This window comes from Corythoichthys intestinalis, chromosome 2 (genome assembly GCF_030265065.1).
Source record: "Corythoichthys intestinalis isolate RoL2023-P3 chromosome 2, ASM3026506v1, whole genome shotgun sequence".
Lineage (NCBI taxonomy): Eukaryota > Metazoa > Chordata > Actinopteri > Syngnathiformes > Syngnathidae > Corythoichthys > Corythoichthys intestinalis.
This window is the reverse complement of record NC_080396.1, coordinates 3,759,979-3,785,014: the sequence shown is the minus strand read 5'-3', so window position 1 is coordinate 3,785,014 and position 25,036 is coordinate 3,759,979. Positions and strand designations below refer to the sequence as shown.

The window sequence follows — 25,036 nt, the reverse complement described above, 5'->3', positions numbered from 1 at the left end:
TCAGAACCTCCGCTAAATGAAGCAAGCCTCGGTACGCGCTTCGCGGAAAAGTCCCTTCATTACTCGACACACGCTTCGAAGGCTCGGCGCACCTCGTGACATCACTACCAGAGACAAAATTGTACACCTGCACCAGGCTAGGAAGACTGAATCTGCAATAGGTAAAACGCTTGGTGTAAAGAAATCAACTGTGGGAAAATGGAAGACATACAAGACCACTGATAATGTCCCTCGATCTGGGGCTCCATGCAAGATCTCACCCCTTGGCGTCAAAATGATAACAAGAACGGTGAGCAAAAATCCCAGAACCACACGGGTGGACCTAGTGAATGGCTTACAGAGAGCTGGGACCACAGTAACAAAGGCTACTATCAGTAGCACAATGCGCCGCCAGGGACTCAAATCCTGCACTGCTGTCTGCGGTTCGCTAGAGAGCATTTGGATGATCCAGAAGAGGACTGGGAGAATGTGTTATGGTCAGATCAAACCAAAATAGAACTTTTTGGTAGAAACACGGGTTCTAGTGTTTGGAGGAGAAAGAATACTGGATTGCATCCGAAGAACACCATACCCACTGTGAAGCATGGGGGTGGAAACATCATGCTTTGGGGCTGTTTTTCTGCAAAGGGACCAGGATGACTGATCTGTGTATAGGAAAGAATGAATGGGGCCATGTATTGAGAGATTTTGAGTGAAAATCTCCTTCCATCAGCAAGGGCATTGAAGATGAGACGTGGCTGGGTCTTTCGGCATGACAATGATCCCAAACACACACCAGGGCAACAAAGGAGTGGCTTCGTAAGAAGCATTTCAAGGTCCTGGATTGGCCTAGCCAATCTCCAGATCTCAACCCCATAGAAAATCTGTGGAGGGAGTTGAAAGTCCGTGTTGCCCAAACGCAGCCCCAAAACATCACTGCTCTAGAGGAGATCTGCATGGAGGAATGGGCCAAAACAGTGTGTGAAAAACATTTGAAGAGTTTCAGAAAACGTTTGCCCTCCGTTATTGCCAACAAAGGGTACATAACAAAGTATTGAGATGAACTTTTTGGTATTTACCAAATACTTATTTTCCACCATTATTTGCAAATAAAACTTTAAAAATCAAACAATGCGATTTTCTGGTGTTTTTTTCCCCACATTCTATCTCTCATGGTTAAAGTTTACCCATGTTGACAGTTACAGGCCTCTCTAGAGTGGGAGAACTTGCACAATTAGTGGTTGACTAAATTTGCCCCACTGTATTGAATTCAATCATCGTATTTCGAGCATGTTGTCATACGGTGTGACAAATGACGTGTCAAATTTTACGTCGGATGTCGAAAGGATCATGTTGAGGTACCACTGTATATGCTTGAATCCAGAACAAAAGAGTAGAAAATCCTGCTAACCAGTCAGATCGTGCACAGTGGTCCCTTTACCTTGCAACAAAACAAACATATCAAACAAAAGGGCACAAGCTGACCTTTACAAAAGGCTCAGTTGCTTCTCAACGCTAAGGAGAAAGACTTGTTTGAGGCTAATCTTAAAAAAAAAAAAAAGACTTTTCAAAACCAGTACTTTTGAGTAATTGGCCTAGATGCATCTCCGGACGCACGGCGAATTGGATTTGGACTCTGCATTAACAATTCATGGGCATCACAGAGGTTTGTCAACTGAGTCTTATCAAACATTCATACCTGATTATGCAAGCCGAGCTTTAGGGAGATATCCTTCGAAAGGTTGGAAGGGAGGTTAAATCGGGGCAACGCTTCCCAGCAGGCTTCGGCTACATCTATTAGTCCCACTTACTACAAAAGATGAGAGTCTAACCAACATTCTCTGGATGAATTATGTCTCAAAAGCAGAGGTGGGGAGACAACTGAAAACACAATGCGCAGTAAATGCTACCCACATTTTACAGTACAGGCGCACACCATTGAGTAGCAAAAAATTGTATTCGTGTAAGAGTGGCATTTCTTACAGCAGTGTTGTTTTTGGCAGCGCCCTTTAAATTTCCTTACTCTGTTTGGAAAAAATATACTTATTAGTCTTAAGCCCTTTTCACACACATATCCAGGGAAATTCCCGTGTAAGGTGACGCGGGATTTACCCGCGTCATTGCTTTCACGCCAAAAAGATGTCCTGAAAATGAAGCGGGTTGGAGCTTTCACACACTTGACCCGTGTTGCCCACTGGCGCTCTCCGTGCGGGGAGGGCTGCTGGCGTGATTTTATAACCGGATATTACATCATTTTTGGTCGGCATCGGCTATCACCATGTTGGTCAACTGGTGTTTTGTTCCAGAGGGAGCGTTCACGGTGTCGTAACTGCAGCCAATTTAAGCTCAAGACTGTAGTAAAGCTAGAGGTAAGATCGGGCCTAAAATATCCACCCCACCCAACCCGGGTCCGCGGGTATCCCGAGCCTGAAAAATGAAAAACGAAATTTTATATTTTATTTGTAGGCCCAAGCCCGAAAAAAATTTATGTCTCATTTGTGATGACTCAAGAGAAGGAGGAAAGGGAGGGGATGCACCATTAAAGCCTGTCTTTTGTAACGAATTCTCACTGGGTGAAAAAAAACACACATTTTCGTAATGTTTGAATAGTCTCTAGTCGCTTATCCATTTTGTAGAAACAATTGCTAATAACGAGGGCTGTCAAACGATTCAAATTTTTAATCGAGTTAATCACAGCTTCAAAATTAATTCATCGTAATCAGTGTTGGGAGTAACGCCGTTACGTAACGGCGTTATTTTTTCAGTAACGGGGTAATCTAACTCATTACTTTTTCCGCCGTTACAACGCCGTTACCGTTATTGACGGTCAAAAGCGGTGCGTTACTTACTCTGAATAAATTGAAGAAACTACCAACCGAGTCGAGTCGACTCTCTGCTCTGTTGATTTGTCATCCAAGACTTGGGGTGCGTTCAGGTTTGAGAATAGCGCACGTACTTCTGACTCCTAGCTGGACTTAGCTAGCTTTCAAAATGACTTGTTATACATTTTGTTTTGTTTTTTTGTAGTGCTGCAACAATTAATTGATTAACTCGAGTATTCGATTAGAAAAAAATATTTGAATTTTGTTGCTTCGAGTATTCATTTCATTAAAGTGGTGTTTTATTGGTTTGAAAGTGTTTACATTTAGTTTTATTGATTAGGGTGGATACACTGCCCTCTGGTCTGCCTCATTTCACATGGCTGAATCCATGTTCCCTCCCTGTTAAGACCAACATAAGCTAAAGTTTTTGTTTGGGCTAATGTTTTTTAATGCATCCATGATTTAGTTTATAGGTACTTTATATTTAGCTGATTTTTTGTGGGAATATGAGTCTGAAACATTTGTTAAGAGCATTGTTGGAAAAAAAAAAAAGTTAGCATTTTATAGCATTTAAGCTAGCAGACGTTTGCTATGTAAGTTAGCCAATTGTTCTTTTGTTGTACATAGATCCTCATTTATTTTTTTATACCGTTTGAGGCTCATCCCAGCGATTTTAATTTTTCATGTTCCTTATCCGATTACTCGATTAATCGAACTAACTACTTCATCGATTAATCGACTACGAAAATAATCGATTTCTTATAGTTTTATTTAAGAATAATAATTTATTTCATTTGAATGGGTAATTCATTAGGATGTATTTCCCCTACATTAGTAATTGAATTGGTTAAAAAAAAAATTGTCAATAATATCGCATACCGGCAACGATTTATGAGACAATTTGTCGCCTACTAAAAGCACCCCCTGGTGTTATGGGGAAGTATTTTGTAGATTTTTGTTGTTGTGAAAGATAAATCAATAAATAAAATGTATTAAAACAATAGTGTATTTAACTTTGGGGATTAAATACCATTACATAACGGCGTTATTTTTTCAGTAACGGGGTAATCTAACTCATTACTTTTTCCGCCGTTACAACGCCATTACCGTTACTGACGGTCAAAAGCGGTGCGTTACTTACTCTGAATAAATTGAAGAAACTACCAACCGTGTCGAGTCAACTCTCTGCTCTGTTGATTTGTCATCGAAGACTTTGGGTGCGTTCAGGTTCGAGAATAGCGCACGTACTTGTGACTCCAAGCTGTTTGTCCCTGCTCATTCAATTAGACAATGCTTTCCAAAGTTTGGTAACGTTTCTGTGTTTGCTACACCTGATGCTAGCCTCGTTCCCATCTCCCACTGTCAGCCAGCATTAATTCTGCTTCCATCTTGAGGACGGCAGACACTTTGAAGGTGACGTGAATTGTCGGGAAACTAGCCTACCTGAATGTGGCCCCTCGAGAGATGCGATGAAAGTGATTGTGATTGGCTGAGGGTTAGAGTCATGTGTCGTGGTAACCCAATCAGAGCCGGTGATTTCACAAGCAAACCGGAACAGCGCGTGCGGCAAACACACACACACGCAAAACAGACGCACAGGGTCGGGATGGCAGAGCAGTCAGAAGAAAAATTGTCCTTTAAGAGGTAAAGATATAGACACGATTTCAAGTGTGTCGAAATTAAAGGAAAGAACCTGCATGTAATGTGTAATTTATGTCCTGAGGCAAAGCTTTTGTCGACATCTGTGGTAAGCAAATCTGCTGAAGCACCTGTCTGTTCTTCTCTATTCCACTAACTCGAATACTGCTCAGAAAATTCTTTGACATACAACAAGTTCTTTTTAAAGTAACGGAAATAGTTACTTTCCCTGGTAACTAGTTACTTTTACTATAGAGTAATTCAGTTACTAACTCAGTTACTTTTTGGAAGAAGTAGTGAGTAATGTAACCAATTACATTTTTTAAAGTAACGTGCCCAACACTGATCGTAATTAATCGCAATTCAAACCATCTCTAAAATATGCCATATTTTTCTGTAAATTATTTTTGGAATGGAAAGATAAGACAAGACGGATAGATACATTCAATATATTGTACATACAGTACCCTCCATAATTATTGGCACCCCTGAAAAAGATGTGTTTTTTAGATTCGAATATATATATATTTTTTTCAAATAATATGGGACCTTAATGCAGTACTTCTCAACTAGTGGGTCGCGCCCCCAGGGGGGCGCAGAGCGATGTCAGGGGTGGCGCATGTGACCTCGAGGAACATACTTTTTTTTTTTTTTTCCGTACTGGAATAAAGTGTACTTGCACATCCACTCAGTGGGTGGCAGTGGCGCTATCATTTTCAGAGTGCGCGCAATTTTTTTGAACTAAGCAAGAGCACACAGAAAAGAGATATGAAGAGCTGTGAGTGTGTGCCACTTTCGAAAGCCGTTTTCCAGCCGGACTCACGCAGCGACCTTCTCCGGTTCTCACGTGTCCGCCCGAGAAGTGCCATTTTCGGCTTGGGATCGTCACGACGACTGCCCTCACCTACGGTTCTCCCTCAGCCGCCGAGAATGTGCTTTTTATCGTGCCGTTTGCCTTTTGGCTTTGACTTTTAATACAGTGGGAGATGAGGAAAGACCACTTTTTATCGTGTCTTATAATAATTCTAGCGGACAGCCGGAAGCCAAATCAATTAAGACGCCACTGAAAGACATTATACCCCAATCTCATTGATAAGCCGCTTGTTTTTCAGCGAAAATGGAATGGTTCAAAACTAAACGTATCCAGGTGTTAGAATGGCCAAGTCAAAGTCCAGACCTGAATCCAATCGAGAATCTGTGGAAAGAGCTGAAGACTGCTGTTCACAAACACTCTCCATCCAACCTCACTGTGCTCGAGCTGTTTTGCAAGGAAGAATGGGCAAGAATGTCAGTCTCTCGATGTGCAAAACTGATAGAAACATACCCCAAGCGACTTGCAGCTGTAATTGGAGCAAAAGGTGGCGCTACAAAGTATTAACGCAAGGGGGCCGAATAATATTGCACGCCCCACTTTTCAGTTTTTTTATTTGTTAAAAAAGTTGAAATTATCCAATAAATGTTGTTCCACTTCACGATTGTGTCCCACTTGTTGTTGATTCTTGACAAAAAATTAAAATTTTATATCTTTATGTTTGAAGCCTGAAATGTGGCGAAAGGTTGCAAGGTTCAAGGGGGCCGAATACTTTTGCAAGGCACTGTATATAAACACTGGCCTGCTTACTGTAATCCATGACTGCACTAATGTTAGTTACTTTATAATATGCATCAAGATATAGACCCTACCCACCGACGTCACAAAATCACGTGCTCGCTGTATGGTTCCGCCCCCTTGTCCGTCATTTTGTTTCTGTATTATCAATGGTCTCAATTGATCGAGCAATTTATAATCCATTTCATGGAAGACCCGGTGCTTTCGGATGCCGTAAACTCACTTGATGCGTTGCATAAAAGGCGTTATGTGGAAAAGCTTCAGTTTATCCATTCGCCAGATCCATATTTGATGCCTAAATCGATGTTTTTCGACCCGCTGTCTCCGCCGTATTTGCCTGACATCTGCTAGCTACCCTGATATGTGCAACTATCTTGTCCACACAAAATCAGCCTATTCTCACGAAAGTTTGAAAAACTTTAAGAGCCTGGAGGCTTATAAATACTTCGTTGCTGGTTGGGTGAAACAGGTCCTCGTCCACGAAAATTCGGCAGGAATCTTATCTTGTGCTTGGAAAGGTGAGTTACGAAATTTTCAATTCAAAATCTTTTGTTATTGCTAACATCCACTGTCAAGTCTAATGTATTTCATGTCGTTTGTCAATGGAGTTAGGGCTTTTAATGTTTATATGGTTTAGCGATAGCACTCTCACTACATACATACGTGTATGTTGTCGGCGATTAGCCTAGCAATGATCTTAATTGTGGTTGTCAGCCTAAAATCCTCTAAATATATATTAAATGCATCTTACCAGATGTAAAATGACTACTACATCATCTGTGGTAATCGTTTGGAGCCCAGTTTTCTCGTCGAATTGCAGCAGCCCATCTCGCTCTCTTCTCTCCGGGTCTCTCGGAATCCGGTAGAACTTTAAGTCTCCCCGTCTATCTTCTCTGTTATTGCAACCAACCGCCACACACGCCTTCACCATTTTGATTATTAATGTTAACGTGCAGAAAAACACGTCGTAAATAGGAGGAATGTACGTAGCCGTAACAGGTAAACATGATGTGTTGACGGACAATTGGGCGGCACCAGTCAGGAGGAAGGAGTTGTGACGTCACGTGGGTAGGGTCTATAGTCATTTAAAAAATTTAAGTGACTGGTAAAAATAGATTATGACCGGATTTTTATGACCCTGTCAGTCAAAATGACAGACAACGAAAAAGTCTAGCGCAACCTCTGGTCTGACTGTTTTTTTTTTTTTAAATAGTCAGTGCAGTTAATCAAGTTTTCAGAAAGTGCATTGTAAGCAAAAACGGTCACAAAATCTTTTGGATGATTAGACAAATAATCCCAGAGATCATCATTTTTCTCCACATTCCTGCATCATGTCACAACAGTGGCCAAGTTTGCATGTTTATAAAGGCCTACTATAAAGTATCCTTTTGGAAAAAGACAAATGTTAACTTCCCAAACAGTCATCAGTCACAATAATCTTGCCTATGAGCCATATCCGGAGTCCGTGCCATGTTTTTGCTCGTTGTCTCATTGGCCGTGTAACCAAATTTCCCTCATTTCTGATCAAAGTGAGAGTGTTTGTTCCTAATTATTTTTAGGCCTTTTGCCTGGCTGCAAAACCAAGGTCTTCATCAGCATGCACAAATGTAGATGTGTGTCAGGATTTAGGTGAAAAACACAGTCCCACCGGGTTGCAGTAAACAAAACAGCATCAAAAATCACCATCGTGTTTACCCCAAACTGCGGAATGAAGCAATTCCCCAGCCGTGTCCACACATCTGCGTATTATTCGGATCGGGAGGGGAAAGAAAAGAAATGCTGGCCCAAATAGAAATAAACACATCCGACTAGGTCATTGCATGAATATACAGTATTCCCAAACGTGACGTGGCTGTGTCATCACGCCGCCTCGATGTCATCATTGATACTTACAACATTTTCTGGCTTATAAATTGCACTTTTTCCATAGTTTGGCTGAGACTGCGACTTACACTTAGGTATGTGCCGGTATGAGATTCTGACAGTATGATAAACTTAAGCCAATATATCACAGTTTCACAGTATGAGAAAAAAAGAAAAAAAAAAATCCATCGAACAGGATTTTTATTTTTCAAAACATATTACCAAATTGGAACATAAGTATAATGTCAACTTAAAATGAATAAAAAGAAAAAAATAAATAACTGAAATATTCAAAGTTAAATTAAAATGAATGCAGTCTTTTCGCTGGACCACTAAACACGCTGGAGTTTACTCTCTTAGTTGGTGGGAAACTTTCATGACAGTGTTTACGAACCTTTAATTTTGTATAAATTAGGGCTGTCAAATGATTAAAATTTTTTAATCAAGTTAATTACAGCTTAAAAATTAATTAATCGTAATTAATCGCAATTCAAACCATCTCTAAAATATGCCATATTTTTCTGCAAATTATTGTTGGAATGAAAAGATAAGACACAAGACGGATATATACATTCAACATATGGTACATAAGTACTGTATTTGTTTATTATAACAATAAATCAACAAGATGGCATTACCATTATTAATATTCTGTTAAAGCGATCCATGGATAGAAAGACTTGTAGTTCTTAAAAGATAAATGTTAGTACAAGTTATTTTATATTAAAACTAGGGCTGTCAAAATTATCACGTTAACGGGCGTTAATTGATTTTTTAAAATTAATCACGTTAAAATATCTGACGCAATTAACACAGATGCCCCGTTCAGACAGATTTGAATGACAGTACAGTGAAACGCTCACTTGTTGTGTTTTATGGAGTTTTGCCGCCCTCTGCTGGCGCTTGGGTGTGACTGATTTTATGGGCTTCAGCACCCTTGAGCATTGTGTAAGTAATTATTGACATCAACAATGGCGGGCTACTAGTTTATTTTTTGGTTGAAAATTTTACAAAGTTTATTAAAACGAAAACATTAAGAGGGGTTTTAATTAGGGCTGTCAAACGATTAAATTTAGATTTTCTTTTAAGAAATACAAGTCTTTCAATCCATGGATCGCTTTAACAGAATGTTAATAATGTTAATGCCATCTTGTTGATTTATTGGTATAATAAACAAATACAGTCCTTATGTTGAATGTATATATCCATCTTGTGTCTTTCCATTCCAACAATAATTTACATAATTTGCTTTTTTATTACAATTTAGACAGTCTTAAGCATGTGTTTTGGATCATTTGAAACAAAATCAATTCAGCGACTTATTGTAAATGACATATGACTAATTGTAAATGTCGAATGACTTGCCTCCATTAATGTGACGGGTGATATTGAGATCTGGACTCCAGCACAAAGGCCAGGTCTGGCTCAAATGCAGTGGTGTTGATGCCCAAGATGTCTCGCAAGTGAGTGTCTATTAGCTGTGTCCTCACACGGCGCTTATTTAAGTTCATAACCGAGAATGTCTTCTCACACAAATACGTGGACCCAAACAAGCTGAGCATTTTTTTAGCAAATGCTCGAATCTCTCGAAACCGGTTCTTATCTAGCTGTCAGTAAAGGTTGGCGAGAGAAATTTGACCACGGGCCGCATTTGGCCCCCGGGCCGGACTTTGGTCATGTCTGGTATAAAAGACACCTGTCCACAACCTGAGTCAGTCACACTCCAAACTCCACTATGGCCAAGACCAAAGCGCTGCCGAAGGACACCAGAGACAAAATTTTAGACCTGCACCAGGCTGGGAAGACTGAATCTACAATAGGTAAAACACTTGGTGTAGAGAAATCAACTGTGGGAGAAATTATTAGAAAATGGAAGACATACAAGACCACTGATAATCTCCCTCGATCTGGGGCTCCATTCAAGATCTTACCCCGTGGCGTCAAAATGATAAGAACGGTGAGCAAAAATCCCAGAACCACACGGGCGGGACCGAGTGAATGATCTACAGAGAGCTGGGACCACAGTAACAAAGGCTACTATCAGTAACACAATGCGCCGCCAGGGACTCCAATCCTGCACTGCCAGACGTGTCCCCCTGCTGAAGCCAGTACACGTCCAGGCCCGTCTGCGGTTCGCTTGAGAGCATTTGGATGATCCAGAAGAGGACTGGGAGAATATGTTATGGTCACATGAAACTAAGATAGAACTTTTTGGTAGAAACACAGATTTTCGTGTTTGGAGGAGAAAGAATACTGAATTGCATTTGAAGAACACCATACCCACTGTGAAGCATGGGGGTGGAAACATCATGCTTTAGGGCTGTTTTTCTGCAAAGGGACCAGGACGACTGATCTGTGTAAAGGAAAGAATGAATAGTGCCATATATCGAGAGATTTGGAGTGAAAATCTCCTTCCATCAGCAAGGGCATTGAAGATGAGACGTGGCTGGGTCTTTCAGCATGACAATGATCCCAAACACACAGCCAGGGCAACAAAGGAGTGGCTTCGTAAGAAGCATTTCAAGGTCCTGGAGTGGCCTAGCCAGTCTCCAGATCTCAACCCCATAGAAAATCTGTGGAGGGAGTTGAAAATCCGTGTTGTCCAATGACAGCCCCAAAACATCACTACTCTAGAGGAGATCTGCATGGAGGAATGAGCCAAAATACCAGCAACAGTGTGTGAAAAGCTTGTGAAGAGTTACAGCCTCTGTTATTGCCAACAAAGAGTACATAACAAAGTACTGAGATGAACTTTTTGTATTGACCAAGTACTTATTTTCCACCATGATTTTCTGAGGTTTCCTTTTCCCCACATTCTGTCTATCATGGTTGAGGTTTACCCATGTTGACAACTACAAGCCTCTCCAATATTTTCAAGTGTGAGAACTTGCACAATTAGTAGTTGACTCAATACTTATTTTCCCCACTGTATGTCTATAGTCTGCCATAGCAGTTTCATGGCGCATGAAGCCCCCGAACTATTTTTAATTTGTCCGTTTTACCATGGAAACCTCCGTTTACAGACCTCGCGCAACCGCTTTTATTTCAACCCAGCCATAAAAAGAAGGTAAGTAATTATATTTTTCAAAGTGTCAGTCATGTTTAGCTTACAATCATTAATTGATGTCTAATATTTCGTTTACAGAAAAAAAAAAAAAAAAAGACTTAAATTATTCACTCGCATATTTTTAACTTTTAAACAAATTCTGTCACAATGAAAAAAAATAGCGTCTATAAAAAATTCACGGATATCTACCTCATAACTATCTCTTAATTGTATTTTTTCGTTACTTTCGCTTTCCCCCAATATTTTACATGATTAAAAAAAAAATCGATTCGAACAAAGAAAAATGGGGAAAAAAAAACGTTAAAAAGGGTAAATATATAAAAATGAAAATCTCTACCACTTCTTGATGTCTGCGGTTTCTGCATCACGACTCTTGTTATATTACCGTGTTTCACCCATACAATCCCCCAAAAATCGGTCTGTGGCCAGTCACAGCTGTGTCTTGACACTCGATGATACATGCTACATGGAGTTTTTGGATCGAAAACAGGTAAGTACGCGGTAATATCTCGTTAAAATGATGCTCTCTCATGCTCTCACCTCCAGATAGGGTTTTGTTGTTTAGTTTTTTTTAAAATGCCCTCCTGTTCAAAATTTTTCTTCCCCCAGAAAATTGAGATTTGAAGCTTTCCAATGATGTATCACACATGCATATCGGACAGTTTTGAAATTTGGCAAAATTGAGGGTGTCAGAGCGGAACTTCAAGTCACCTGAGTGTTTTCCGCCATAAATATATATCAATTATACTGGGAGTAAACTGCTAACACGACCGTTACAGAAACACACACAAAAAAAAGAAGTATTTAAATAATATTTTAAATCTATAAACGCTTTTTTTTTTTTTTTTAATTATTATTATTAAATAACAAGGTGACGATATACTGCGCAGTGTCACATTTTTCTTTTCAGCACATTTCTTGAATAACATGTTGTCTTAAATTGCAAGAGTGAACTATCAGAGCATAACACGGCTCAGATGTGACTGCGACCCGGCACAAAGGTGTGCAATTTACAGCATCTGCGTGACGTGCAACATGGCCCCCTCACACTTAACCCAGGAGACACACTCCTCCCAATCAGGCTTTCACACCTCAGAAAAAGACGCTAAAGAAAGATTAGTGTGATGAGCGACCACTTCTCCAAAGAGGAACATTCTCCTTCAAGGACTTTTTCATGTCAGTGCAATCAGAGAACTCCACTTCGTTGCCACAATGCTGCAAACATGCTGTATAAAAGGAAAGGTGCCATCACCATTTCATCACCTTGCTGAAAATTCCCATTTATGGTACAGTCATAGGCGGAGCTACTATTCAGGTGAAGTAGGCGATCGCCTTAGGCCCCCAACCAATAGGGGGGCTCCCAACCAGCTGCCCTTGACCCAACGAACAAGGGCTTGGGCCACCGGAGCCAGTAGCACCCCCAACTATTCGTCATGTATAATTATGTCAGCATACCAAACAAACAAATAACAAAACAAAAGAGAAAGCCATTTGAATGCTGCATTTATATTATCTCTCCCCCACACACAAGCACCACAATGGACTGTTCCACGACGACGGACTGAGTATCAGTCGCTTAGCTTCATTTAGCGCCGTTTAGCTTCGCCCCGTTTAGCATCGCTTAGCTGTTCGTTAGCTTCACTTAGCTCTCCCGCGTATTTCACGCCACTAAGCTCGCTATTTTTACAGCTCAATTGCTACTTTGCACGTTGGTTATCGTTTTTTTTTTAAAACATGAGCGAACGTGCTCTCCATGAGAGCCAAAGTGCAGTGAGGGAGAAGTTGAGAACAGGCCGCTAATGCCGCTTTTAACTTTCTTCTTCTTCCTAACACCGAACAAAAAATACACAGCAGCACACCCTGTGGCGAAACAATGCAGTACAGTTCCAACCAGTTATACAATAACACTCAACAGCTGGTTAACAGCATTTGCTAACGAAAAAAAAAATCTATTTGTGACACCACAAGCAATAACAAAGAATGTTTTTTACGGAGTGTAAAGCTTTCGGTTAGTGGTTTAGCGAACGTACCTCTGGTGAACATTTCAAAGTAAAAGCACATCATGTTTGTCATATAAATAACGATTTCTGGCGTTAATCCCACATACTTCAGAATTAATATTATAATATGTTGAGTAAATACTACAGAATACAGATTCTACACTAAGAATAGCTTTCAAATGACACTCTTTATGACAAATATGATTGGCAATGAATAATTATTATAATCATTATACTACTATTATATATAGTAGTACACTATAATAATAATGCTAGAATTTTTTTAAGAATTGTTTTGAATAATGTTGGAAAGGCAAACTCAGTGTTCTGAATCTGTTTACTTTGCATTCTTTTGCACTAGTAAATGCTATCAGCATTTAACCTCATTGTTTATTTGTGATTAATTATTGTTATTAGGGCCCGAGCACCAACATGGTGTGAAGGCCCTATTGTTCTGCAAAGGATTGTTATTATTCTTTCTTCATGGCAAATGAAAATGGCCCATTTGGAGTTCTTAACATGCTCAAAAACTCACCAAAATTTGCACAAAGATGCGGATTCGCGAAAATGTCGATAATTTGGCAACGTTGTGAAAAAAAATGTCAAAAAATGGCTCAGTGGCGCCCCCTGGAATTTTTTTAAAAAGGCCTCTCCCTTTAGGTTTTTTCAACGTAGAGCAATGAAATTTGGAGAGTCGATACCTTGGGCCAAAATGCTTGAAAAAGTCTCTTGCACCCATATTCCAAACCCAACAGGAAATCGGGTATTTTGGATTGAATATTGAAAAACATGCCATTATTGTCAAAAACCAGGATGCACGTTTGAGACCATTGCACAGACCGTGGCAGTTAGTTGGATCCTCCTCAAAATTAGTGAGACTCTTCATGAGACATATGAGATGTTAAGTTATCAAAATGGAGAGTTTTCATTCACGGGCCTGACCTGGGCGGAGTACCAAAGTCGGGCTTATTTGGGGGTTTTCATTCATGGGCCTGACCTGGGCGGAGTAACAAAAATCGGGTTATTTGGGGATTAGGGTTAGGGCAGGGATGTCCAAACTTTTTGCAAAGGGGGCCAGATTCTGTGTGGTAAAAATGTGGGGGGCCGACCTTGGCTGACGTCCTTTACGAAGAACAATATACTTAAGCAAATTTTAGCAAGCCATTCTGTGTGTCACATTTGCTTTATTATATTTTTAATTACCAGTAATAATTTTAACAATCTTGCAACTAGACTTTGTGGGGTTCTCTTTCGACTCTTGGGCTCTAGCGAAATACTGCTGCTCTGAAATGAAACTACAGTGCCTTGCAAAAGTATTCGGCCCCCTTGAACCTTGCAACCTTTTGCCACATTTCAGGCTTCAAACATAAAGATATAAAATGTTAATTTTTTGTAAAGAATCCACAACAAGTGGGACACAATCGTGAAGTGGAACAAAATTTATTGGATAATTTAAACTTTTTTAACAAATAAAAAACTGAAAAGTGGGGCGTGCAATATTATTCGGCCCCCTTGCGTTAATACTTTGTAGCGCCACCTTTTGCTCCAATTACAGCTGCAAGTCACTTGGGGTATGTTTCTATCAGTTTTGCACATCGAGAGACTGACATTTTTGCCCATTCTTCCTTGCAAAACAGCTCGAGCTCAGTGAGGTTGGATGGAGAGTTTGTCAACAGCAGTCTTCAGCTCATTCCACAGATTCTCGATTGGATTCAGGTCTGGACTTTGACTTGGCCATTCTAACACCTGGATACGTTTATTTTTGAACCATTCCATTGTAGATTTGGCTTTATGTTTTGGATCATTGTCCTGTTGGAAGATAAATCTCCGTCCCAGTCTCAGGTCTTGTGCAGATACCAACAGGTTTTCTTCGAGAATGTTCCTGTATTTGGCTGCATCCATCTTCCCATCAATTTTAACCATCTTCCCTGTCCCTGCTGAAGAAAAGCAGGCCCAAACCATGATGCTGCCACCACCATGTTTGACAGTGGGGATGGTGTGTTCAGGGTGATGAGCTGTGTTGCTTTTACGCCAAACATACCGTTTTGCATTGTGGCCAAAAAGTTCAATTTTGGTTTCATCTGACCAGAGCACCTTCTTCCACATGTTTGGTGTGTCTCGCAGGTGGCTTGTGGCAAACTTTAAACGAGACTTTTTATGGATATTTTTGAGAAATGGCTTTCTTCTTGCCACTCTTCCATAAAGGCCAGATTTGTGCAGTGTACGACTGATTGTTGTCCTATGGACAGACTCTCCCACCTCAGCTGTAGATCTCTGCAGTTCATCCAGAGTGATCATGGGCCTCTTGGCTGCATCTCTGATCAGTTTTCTCCTTGTTTGATAAGAAAGTTTGGAAGGACGGCCGGGTCTTGGTTTTTTTTTGCAGTGGTCTGATGCTCCTTCCATTTCAATATGATGGCTTGCACAGTGCTGCTTGAGATGTTTAAAGCTTGGGAAATCTTTTTGTATCCAAATCCGGCTTTAAACTTCTCCACAACAGTATCTCGGACCTGCCTGGTGTGTTCCTTGGTTTTCATAATGCTCTCTGCACTTTAAACAGAACCCCGAGACTATCACAGAGCAGGTGCATTTATACGGAGACTGGATTACACATAGGTGGATTCCATTTATCATCATCGGTCATTTAGGACAACATTGGATCATTCAGAGATCCTCACTGAACTTCTGGAGTGAGTTTGCTGCACTGAAAGTAAAGGGGCCGAATAATATTGCACGCCCCACTTTTCAGTTTTTTATTTGTTAAAAAAGTTTAAATTATCCAATAAATGTTGTTCCACTTCACGATTGTGTCCCACTTGTTGTTGATTCTTGACAAAAAAAAATAAATTTCATATCTTTATGTTTGAAGCCTGAAATGTGGCGAAAGGTTGCAAGGTTCAAGGGGGCCGAATACTTTTGCAAGGCACTGTAGCTTCAAGTTGCTTCAATTTCTCGCTACGTTTGTCGTACATGTCAGTGTGTCTTGTTTGGTAATATCACCTCACATAGAACTCTTTATAACAGCGACTGCAAATGAGGCAAACACAGTTGTTGCATATTTTAGTGAAGAAATAGTCCAATTTCCGCCTATCCTTGAAGCGTCTGCCATCGCAGTCAACTTTTTTTTGTTGATTGTCGCCATTTTAGAAAATTTCAAGTAAAGGGTCAAATGGAGTAATATTGTTTAAAGTGCTGCTGCCTTTTAGTGGGTAAATGAGGAGCAGCCTTTAGTGTGTAAGCTAAATCATATGCTGGTAGCAGTACTGCTAACCAATTTATTAAGTCTGTGTGCGGGCCAAAAGTTATTGATTTTATGACAGAAGCTGGGGGCCGGATGAAATTTGACCACGGGCCGCATTTGGCCTCCAGGCTGGACTTCGGACATGTCTGGGTTAGGGCTTCTTCAGGGCAAATGAAAATGGCCAATTTGAAGTTCTGAACATGCTCGAAAACTCACTAAAATTTGCACATATCAAAATGGTGAGTTTTCATTCACGGGCTGACCTGTGCCGGGCGTTTTTTTTTTTTTTTTATGTTAGGGTAAGGGCTTAGGGTTCACACTCTGCTACTTCTTCTGTGGGAGAAAAAAACACTATGTACTTTTCGCTGAAAAATATTAGGGATAAAACTACTTCTGTTTGAGAAAAAAAATACTATGTACTTTTCAATGAAATATATTAGGGATAAATTGGTTCATCTGATGACAGCAGTGAAGAACTGCTTTGACTAATTAAGGCTGTTGCTTCACACTCTGCTACTTCATCTGTAGGAGAAAAAAAGATACGTATTTTTCATCGTGCCAAAGTCGATGGGGTGCCAAACTCGGACATTTTTTTGACAAAACACCAAATTCAGAAAATGACTAATGACTCCCCGGTACAAAACACCAAATTCAGAAAATGACTAATAACTCCCCGATACAACGTTCAATCTTTTTCATATTTGGCATGTACGTTATGTATCCCAGCCTGAACTCGACTTCATTGAAATATCACCCATTAGGCCTGGCGCCCTCTGCTGGGAACAGGAAATGGCCTTTTTTACGAGACCGACTCCTCCTCGAAGGGAAAAAACCTAATGACCCTCCAAAAAAATAACCGAAAAGAAATTGGAGAAATCAACACAGGACTCCCGAGGGCCCTTTGAGTCCTGCTTGCAGGGCTAGTTTACATGATTATATGTACTTTAATAAAGGGTTTACGTGTTACAAAATGGTTTTGTGAATTAATAAGCGTCACAAAAATGTCATTGCTGAATTAGTAAAAAAAAAAAAAAGAAAATTACTAGATTAGTCGACGAATCGTAAAACTAGTTGGCTGACTAATCAGGAGGAAATTTGTCGTTTAGGACAGCCCTAGTGTACCGGATCATATTTCCTCTACACGCTTCTCACCTTTTTAACCCCTGACCCATGAAGAGGGACCCTGGATATGTTTGCCTTAAGCCCCAAAATTGCCAAGTCCGCCACTGGGTGCAGTGCCAGTTGTGTCGGCGACATAAATAGACAGCAACATGAATGAGTGCACACTAACATGCTGATGAATCCAACAAAGAGGAGGAAACTGACAGTAATATCATGTGATGGCACCATTTACAGACAATAAAAACTAATTGGTTTTGATCGCGCACTGGCTTTATTAAGTCTATTATTTAAAACGGCATATGGTATTTTCCTCCAATTCCTGTCTCGTTAATGCACAAAAGGTTAAACCATGATTGAATGAGAGGAGAAAGAACTGAACAAAACATATCCCAGTGTACCAAATGATATGGCTGACATCACTGCACCAGGAATGCAAACATCAACATAAAACAATGGTGTCCAACGTGAGGCCCCCGGGCCAGAAGCGGTCTACCAGGCGGTCAAATTCATCCAAAAACACCCCGAAACCATGCTCATGACAGATGTCATTTAAGCCCTTTTCACACACATACAGTGGGGCAAATAAGTATTTAGTCAACCACTAATTGTGCAAGTTCTCCCACTTGAAAATATTAGTGAGGCCTGTAATTGTCAACATGGGTAAACCTCAACCATGAGAGACAGAATGTGGAAATAAAACCCCAGAAAATCACATACCGTATTTTTCGGACTATAAGTCGCGTTTTTTTTTTCATATTTTGGCTGGGGGTGCGACTTATACTCAGGAGCGACTTATGTGTGGAATTATTAACACATTATGATATAATTTCACATCTTATTTTGGTGTTTTGCAGTGACACTGATGGTTTTGTAAAGTTGTTAGCATGTTCTTATGCTATAGTTATCTAAATAACTCTTTATAGCTATGGCCACGTTCGTGTTCTGCCTATGGCAGTGTAAGTTCAATTGTATTATTGACTTTTTTATCTTGAAATGGATGCATTTAGTTGGTGGCGCTTTCACGCCCACGTGAGGGCGCACTCGCACTTGTTTACGTGACACGCCAGAAGAAGACGGACAGCTACGTAGCTCTGAGTGAGTGAGTGGGCGAGTTAGCTAGAGAGAATAGACGGATGCGAACCTACTTTCATTGTTTATGCTTTTAAATCATCTCTACAGAGGCAACGCCTGCGTGTATCATCTTTTCTGTTGTTGTTGTGTGTTTTCCACCCGCGATCGGACACTTAGAGCCAGTTGTGTGGTTGTTTGATTGATGTGCTAATGATAGCTAACGCATGCTAACCTGTTACTTATTACTAATAGTACCTAATTATCATTTATTTACGTTGATGCGAACCTGTTTTCTATCGAGGACCAAATTGATTCAGCAAATTATACGGACGTCCAGCATTGTCTTTTGGGAGTTCGCTGTACAGCCAGGACCGAGCTGTAGCTCAGGACAGTATATTCACATTTCGTTGTTCATGCACTGTACACTGTATATTTATTTAGCATGTTGTTCTCTATTGTATTTTGATATTAAATTGCCTTTCAAGATGACATGTCTGTTCTATGTGTTGGATTTTATCAAGTAAATTTCCCCCCAAAATTCGACTTATACTCCGATGCGACTTGTATATGTTTTTTTTCTCTTCGTTGGGCATTTTATGGCTGGATCGACTTACTGTATACTCAGGAGCGACTTGTAGTCCGAAAAATACGGTAGTTTGATTTTTAAAGAATTTATTTGCAAATCATGGTGGAAAATAAGTATTTGGTCAATACCAAAAGTTCATCTCAATACTTTGTTATGTACCCTTTGTTGGCAATAACGGAGGCCAAACGTTTTCTGTAACTCTTCACAAGCTTTTCACACACTGTTGCTGGTATTTTGGCCCGTTCCTCCATGCAGATCTCCTCTAGAGCAGTGATGATTTGGGCCTATTGTTAGGCAACACGAACTTTCAACTCCCTCCACAGATTTTCGATGGGGTTGAGATCTGGAGACTGGCTAGGCCACTCCAGAACCTTGAAATGCTTCTTACGAAGCCACTCCTTTCTTGCCCTGGCTGTTCGTTTGGGATCATTGTCACGCTGAAAGACCCAGCCACGTCTCATCTTCAATGCCTTTGCTGATGGAAGATTTTCACTCAAAATCTCTCGATACATGGCCCCATTCATTCTTTCCTTTACACAGATCAGTCGTCCTGGTCCCTTTGCAGAAAACAGCCCCAAAGCATGATGTTTCCACCCCCATGCTTCACAGTGGGTATGGTGTTCTTCGGATGCAATTCAGTATTCTTTCTCCTCCAAACATGAGAATCTGTGTTTCTACCACAAAGTTCTATTTTGGTTTCATCTGACCATAACATATCCTGCCAGTCCTCTTCTGGATCATCCAAATGCTCTCTAGTGAACCACAGACGAGCCTGGACGTGTACTTTCTTCAGCAGGGGGACACGTCTGGCAGTGCAGGATTTGAGTCCCTGGCGGCGCATTGTGTTACTGAAAGTAGCCTTTGTTACTGTGGTCCCAGCTCTCTGTAGGTCATTCACTAGGTCCCCCCGTGTGGTTCTGGGATTTTTGCTCACCGTTCTTGTTATCGTTTTGATGCCACGGGGTGAGATCTTGCATGGAGCCCCAGATTGAGGGAGATTATCAATCGTCTTCCATTTTCTTATAATTGCTCCCACAGTTGATTTCTTTACACCAAGTGTTTTACCTATTGCAGATTCAGTCTTCCCAGCCTGGTGCAGGTCTAAAATTTTGTCTCTGGTGTCCTTCGGCAGCTCCTTGGCCATAGTGGAGTTTGGAGTGTAACTGACTGAGTTGTGGACAGGTGTCTTTTATACCGATAATGAGTTGAAACAGGTGCTATTAATACAGGTAACGAGTGGGGCTTCGTTAGACCTCATTAGAAGAAGTTAGACCTCTTTGACAGCCAGAAATCTTGTTTGTTTGTTGGTGACCAAATACTTATTTTCCACTCTAATTTGGAAATAAATTATTTAAAAATCAAACAATGTGATTTTCTGTTTTTTTCCCCCATTCTGTTTCTCATGGTTGAGGTTTACCCATGTTGACAATTACAGGCCTCTCTAATCTTTTTAAGTAGGAGAACCGGCACAATTGGTGGTTGACTAAATACTTATTTGCCCCACTGTTTCCAGGGAAATTCCTGTGTAAAGTGACGCGGGAACACAGAAAAAGATGTCCTGAGAATGAAGCGGGTTGGAGCATTCACAGACTTGACCCGTGTTGCCCACTGGCGCTCTCTGCGGGGAGAGCTACTTGCACGATTCTATAGCCCGGATATTACCGTATTGGCCCGAATATAAGACGGCTCTGATTATAAGACGACCCCCTCTTTTTCAAGGCTCAAGTTTGAAAAAAAAAAAAAGACTTTTTGAACACCAAATTCATTTTTATACAGACAATAATTACAGAAAATCTGAAACAAATAATTATAACAATATATTTGAGGGAAAAAGCATGTTATTTCGCCTCATTCAAATCTTAATATACGAACATTTAAATATGTAAACTAAAGCGCAATCATATTCGTAAATGAAGGGCTTCTGGTTTTTGAAATGTAAATATACCAATCTGTTGTGATAAAACAACAAAATTATAATAAGTGCATTAACCATACGGCAGGGGTCATGAATTAAAAATCCTCTGGGTCCGGAATTAAAAAATTACAACAATCTCGGGTCCGGAAATATTTTTAATGCTTCTCTTTTTTTCCCCCAAAAAATACAAACAGATCTTTACGTGGCCATGCTGATAATTACAGCATTCAAAAATGTAAATGGAATATAAAAAAAAAATTATAGTAAGTAATGAATAATATTTAATATTAATTCATACATTTATAAATTCGTAATTTCCGAAGATTGCCGAAGAAAAGCATTTTCGTTGTCAAGGGCGTTGCTATGGGTTAAACAAAGAATCTGGAAGGGTTGCGTTAAAAAAAAAACAAACGAAAATATGCTTATAACTCTTTAACCATTGATATTATTAAAAAACATGGTTGGCCAACCTTACTTCACATTACTGCTTTAACTCTCATTTCCTCACGTACTAAATGCCAAATCTCAATATTAACTACTTAAGAACATAGGATGTATATTGAAATTGGAGTAATGTAAAGTGATGTAAACATTTACTTTTTTTTTTTTTTAATAATAAAGATATGCACTCAGAAAAATAAGTACAAATGACTTATATCATGCAGAGTGAAATGGAATATATTTTGAAGATCGCACAAACATTGACTTTTTTAAATCATAAAGAAATGAATAAGTAGCCTAACATAAATGAACAAATATAAGTCCAAAGTGCACATTGACAACTAAAATGTTCTGAATCTCCCCATCAGAGAAAATAAAGCTAATTATGATAAATAATCCTCCTCAACTCTGTCGTTGCTCTTAAAGATTTGATCCATTTTATGTTGCATTGCCCTTTTTTGTCGCATCAATTCAACCTTTTTTTTTTTGCTGTTCCAGAAAACATGCACATTTGAACCAATTAGAGCTAACTATCTCTGCTGATCACATGCTGTCCGTGGAATAAAATAAATAATTAATATTGGTGGAAATCAATTACGCTACACAAGCAATTTATTACGCTTGTTGTTAACACTTGTGTATGTAAATCTGATGTTGGTAGATTGTTTTCTTCTTGGAGATGAGATGCATGTGTGGCATCTTAGCATTTATTTATTATTATTATTTTTTTTACATAGCGTTTTGACAATTGCCGTCATATTTTCGGAATCAAAGCACTGTGTACCGGAACAGCATTCTGGCTCTGAATCTTATACCAGAACTGCATTCCTCACCGTTCTGGCCCACTTTCACCCCTGCGTATTGTTCTATCAAACACAACAGTTGTTTTGGCTTAAAATACAGCAGTTTCTTTTAAAGAGGAGTGCAAGAGCAGAAACCGCTTTTTCAGTCTTGTCTGTGTTTTCCGCCTTATAGATTTAGGGGGGCTTGACAAAATTTTAGGAGGGCTGAAGCCCCCCTAAAATAGGCCTAACGACGCCACTGCTTAAACCTAATTGCAACTTTGAATAATTGCCACCTTACCGCCGATGTCTGGCCGAAGAGTCCTGTCATAGTCCTTGAGGAGATTGTTTAGAATCAGCGTGGCGTCCTCCTGGTGCGACCTGGGCACCAGCATTTGATTGACAGCGGAATCGTGGAGATCCTCATCTTCGTCTCCGTGCGGCAGCTGATTCGAGCTGGAAGACAGAGCGTAAACACAATTGCCTGCTTATGTCCTTTCTCTCCTCAGCACCTCGACGGTCATTTGCTCACAGCTTGTTTGGAATTGTTTGGGAGGGCGGAAACATACCAATTGATTCCGAATTCCTCAAATCAACTTTATTTTAAGATAAGGAGGATTAGAATCCGACTCACCGAGCAGCGTGGATCAACAGAAGTAAGAAAAGGATGACCCCCAAGTTGATTGTCATTTTCACCGTCCGAATGTATCGCTTTGCCTCCCGCCGGTTCGCCACTCATAGGAGGGAAAAAGTAGTCACTTGCACGGGTGTGCGGTCATTATCAATCTGAGCGCTCAACTTCCTCATCCGCCCACGCACTTTCCTCCGCTCGTCATGAGCGCCCGACCACAGCTGGGCTCGCGGTCCTCTCCTGGCAAGGGGGGCGCGGTGAGAAGTGAGTGCCGTGGGGGTGGGGGGAAGGGGGCGGGATGCTCTTCGCCCGTCTTCTCCCCAGACAATCGATCGACGATCAGTCAAGCGGGGTGGGGGGTCCTCGCCTTCGCATGCACTCGCTCCAGCTGCGCCCTCCTACCCTCGTCTGTAAGTAGACGAGCATCGTGCGTGACTCATCCCCGTGCACGCACGCGCGTTAACACAACAAGTGTAGTTTGTCACTTGATGTGTACGTGGGAGGTCTACAAAAAATATATATATTATTGACCAACATTGGCTACCATTGACAGAAATAGACTTCCAATCCATCAGCACTCTCTGTCCAAATGGAGTGGACGTCTATTGATGTCAATAGTACTGAATTCAAAGGATTATAATTATATCATAAGCAAATAGTAATATAAACTATTTAAATTGTCCACAAGCCCGAAACCAGTTTAGAGGCATCACTGCCCTCTAGTGGACAAACTTGTCACTAGAAACACTGCCCTCATAAAACATCTGAAATTGGAACCTCTGGATTTGGAAAAAAAAAAACGGTGAAGAGCTTTAAATTAAATGAACAGTAAGACAGTTAAAATTAAATTTATACAAAAATATGTATGTGCAGTTTAAAAACTCTTTAACACCTGGGCCTATTTTGTCCGAATTTGCATGCCTTGGATGATGCCTTTATATTTCAAAGAAAATGCTCCACAATGGCCTGGTTGGGTGCATTTTTTTGGGGGGACACCTTTATCCTTTATGTCCAAACTGTTGTTTTCTTCACTGACCAATTATAATCAACATTTTGGACCCAAAAAAGACCAAAAAAAAAGCACATTTTTGTCAAAATTTGTAATATTGATGTCCCGTTGAAGACCAAACATGCTCAACGAAACATTTTGAAGTGAAATAATATTTATTCAACTTGTTAGGATAAACATTCAACAGATAAAAATGACACTGAATAGTTTTATATTTGAATATTCAACAGAAACAGTAGGTATGGTTTTAGGCGTTGTTGTCCTTTCTACATACTTTGGTCAAAACAGGTTATATACAGGAGACCAACAATGCAAAATAGTGATTATATATTCATATGTATATATGGCGGGAAACACAGACAAGGCTGAAAAAGCAGTTTCTGCTCTTGCACCCCTCTTTAACCCTTTAACACCGAACGTGTCGGCCGCGACACGTTAACGCATATCGTCTTTGAAGCTTCGTCACGCTGTAATTACGTCACCCACGTGCCGCTGGATGGTCTCGTTTGAAAGTGCGGAAGTTGATGACCACACCAGTTTTTATTTGAAGTCAATCGGCCAAGAAAAATGGGAGATGATGTCATTTGAGTTTTATAGTTTTATTCCACTCATAAATATGCATTAAAACGCTGCATGTACCATGTATCTATCTCCATATTTCCATCATTTCTTGTCCTTTTTCAAAACCGAAAGCAGCACAAAAGACTACATATCCCAAGAGCCGTTGTGATGTCAAGAAGGACGAACTGAATGTGATCATTTTTAATAAATTTCCGAGCGAGGCGCCAACTACTGAAAGGGAGGCATGCGAAGCAAGCAATGGCCGGTTGGTTTGAGCGACCGACTTTGAAACGTGCAGAATGAATCTAAAACTACATTTAGTGCAAGCTAATGCATTATTTTATTAACTCAAGGAAGAAGATGAGCCGTATTTGTCGTTTTTTTCTTGGGATGAGTTGGCATTTCGGCAAGTAGAAGTGACAGCAGCGCTCAAAGCCGCAAACAGCGAAAGAGTAGGCTCTGTGACGTTGTGTGTGACGCAGCTCCGTGACCTGTTCAAGATGAAGCTTTATTGAGTGCGACCAAAAAAAAAAAAAAAAAACTTTATTGGGTCGCATGCCTGAAAAATTTGAATTGAACTGAACTACTTGTCAATATTCTTTTAAATACTTTTTTTCAATGTTATATATATTTTTTCTTCACTATAATCTTTTCAATTTTTATGTAGATGTGTATTCGAGAAGCCTGATTGCAAGTAAG

The 25,036-nt window shown here is 40.2% G+C and overlaps 1 protein-coding gene across 2 annotated transcripts in view; it reads right to left on the bottom strand.

Moving 5' to 3' along the window:
- LOC130930338 (gamma-aminobutyric acid receptor subunit gamma-3-like) overlaps positions 1-23,068 on the bottom strand; it is a 271,640-nt gene extending 248,572 nt beyond the window's left edge. Inside the window, exons 1-2 of one of the 2 annotated variants that reach the window (XM_057858229.1) lie at positions 22,771-23,068; positions 22,438-22,592 (exon numbers count right to left, since the gene is read on the bottom strand). In XM_057858229.1, coding sequence (XP_057714212.1) covers positions 22,438-22,592; positions 22,771-22,826 — 211 coding nt within the window. In that variant the 5' untranslated portion in view covers positions 22,827-23,068. The remainder of the gene's footprint in view (positions 1-22,437; positions 22,593-22,770) is intronic. The other variant, XM_057858243.1, reaches the window with a different exon arrangement.
- Positions 23,069-25,036: the final 1,968 nt, after the last annotated feature.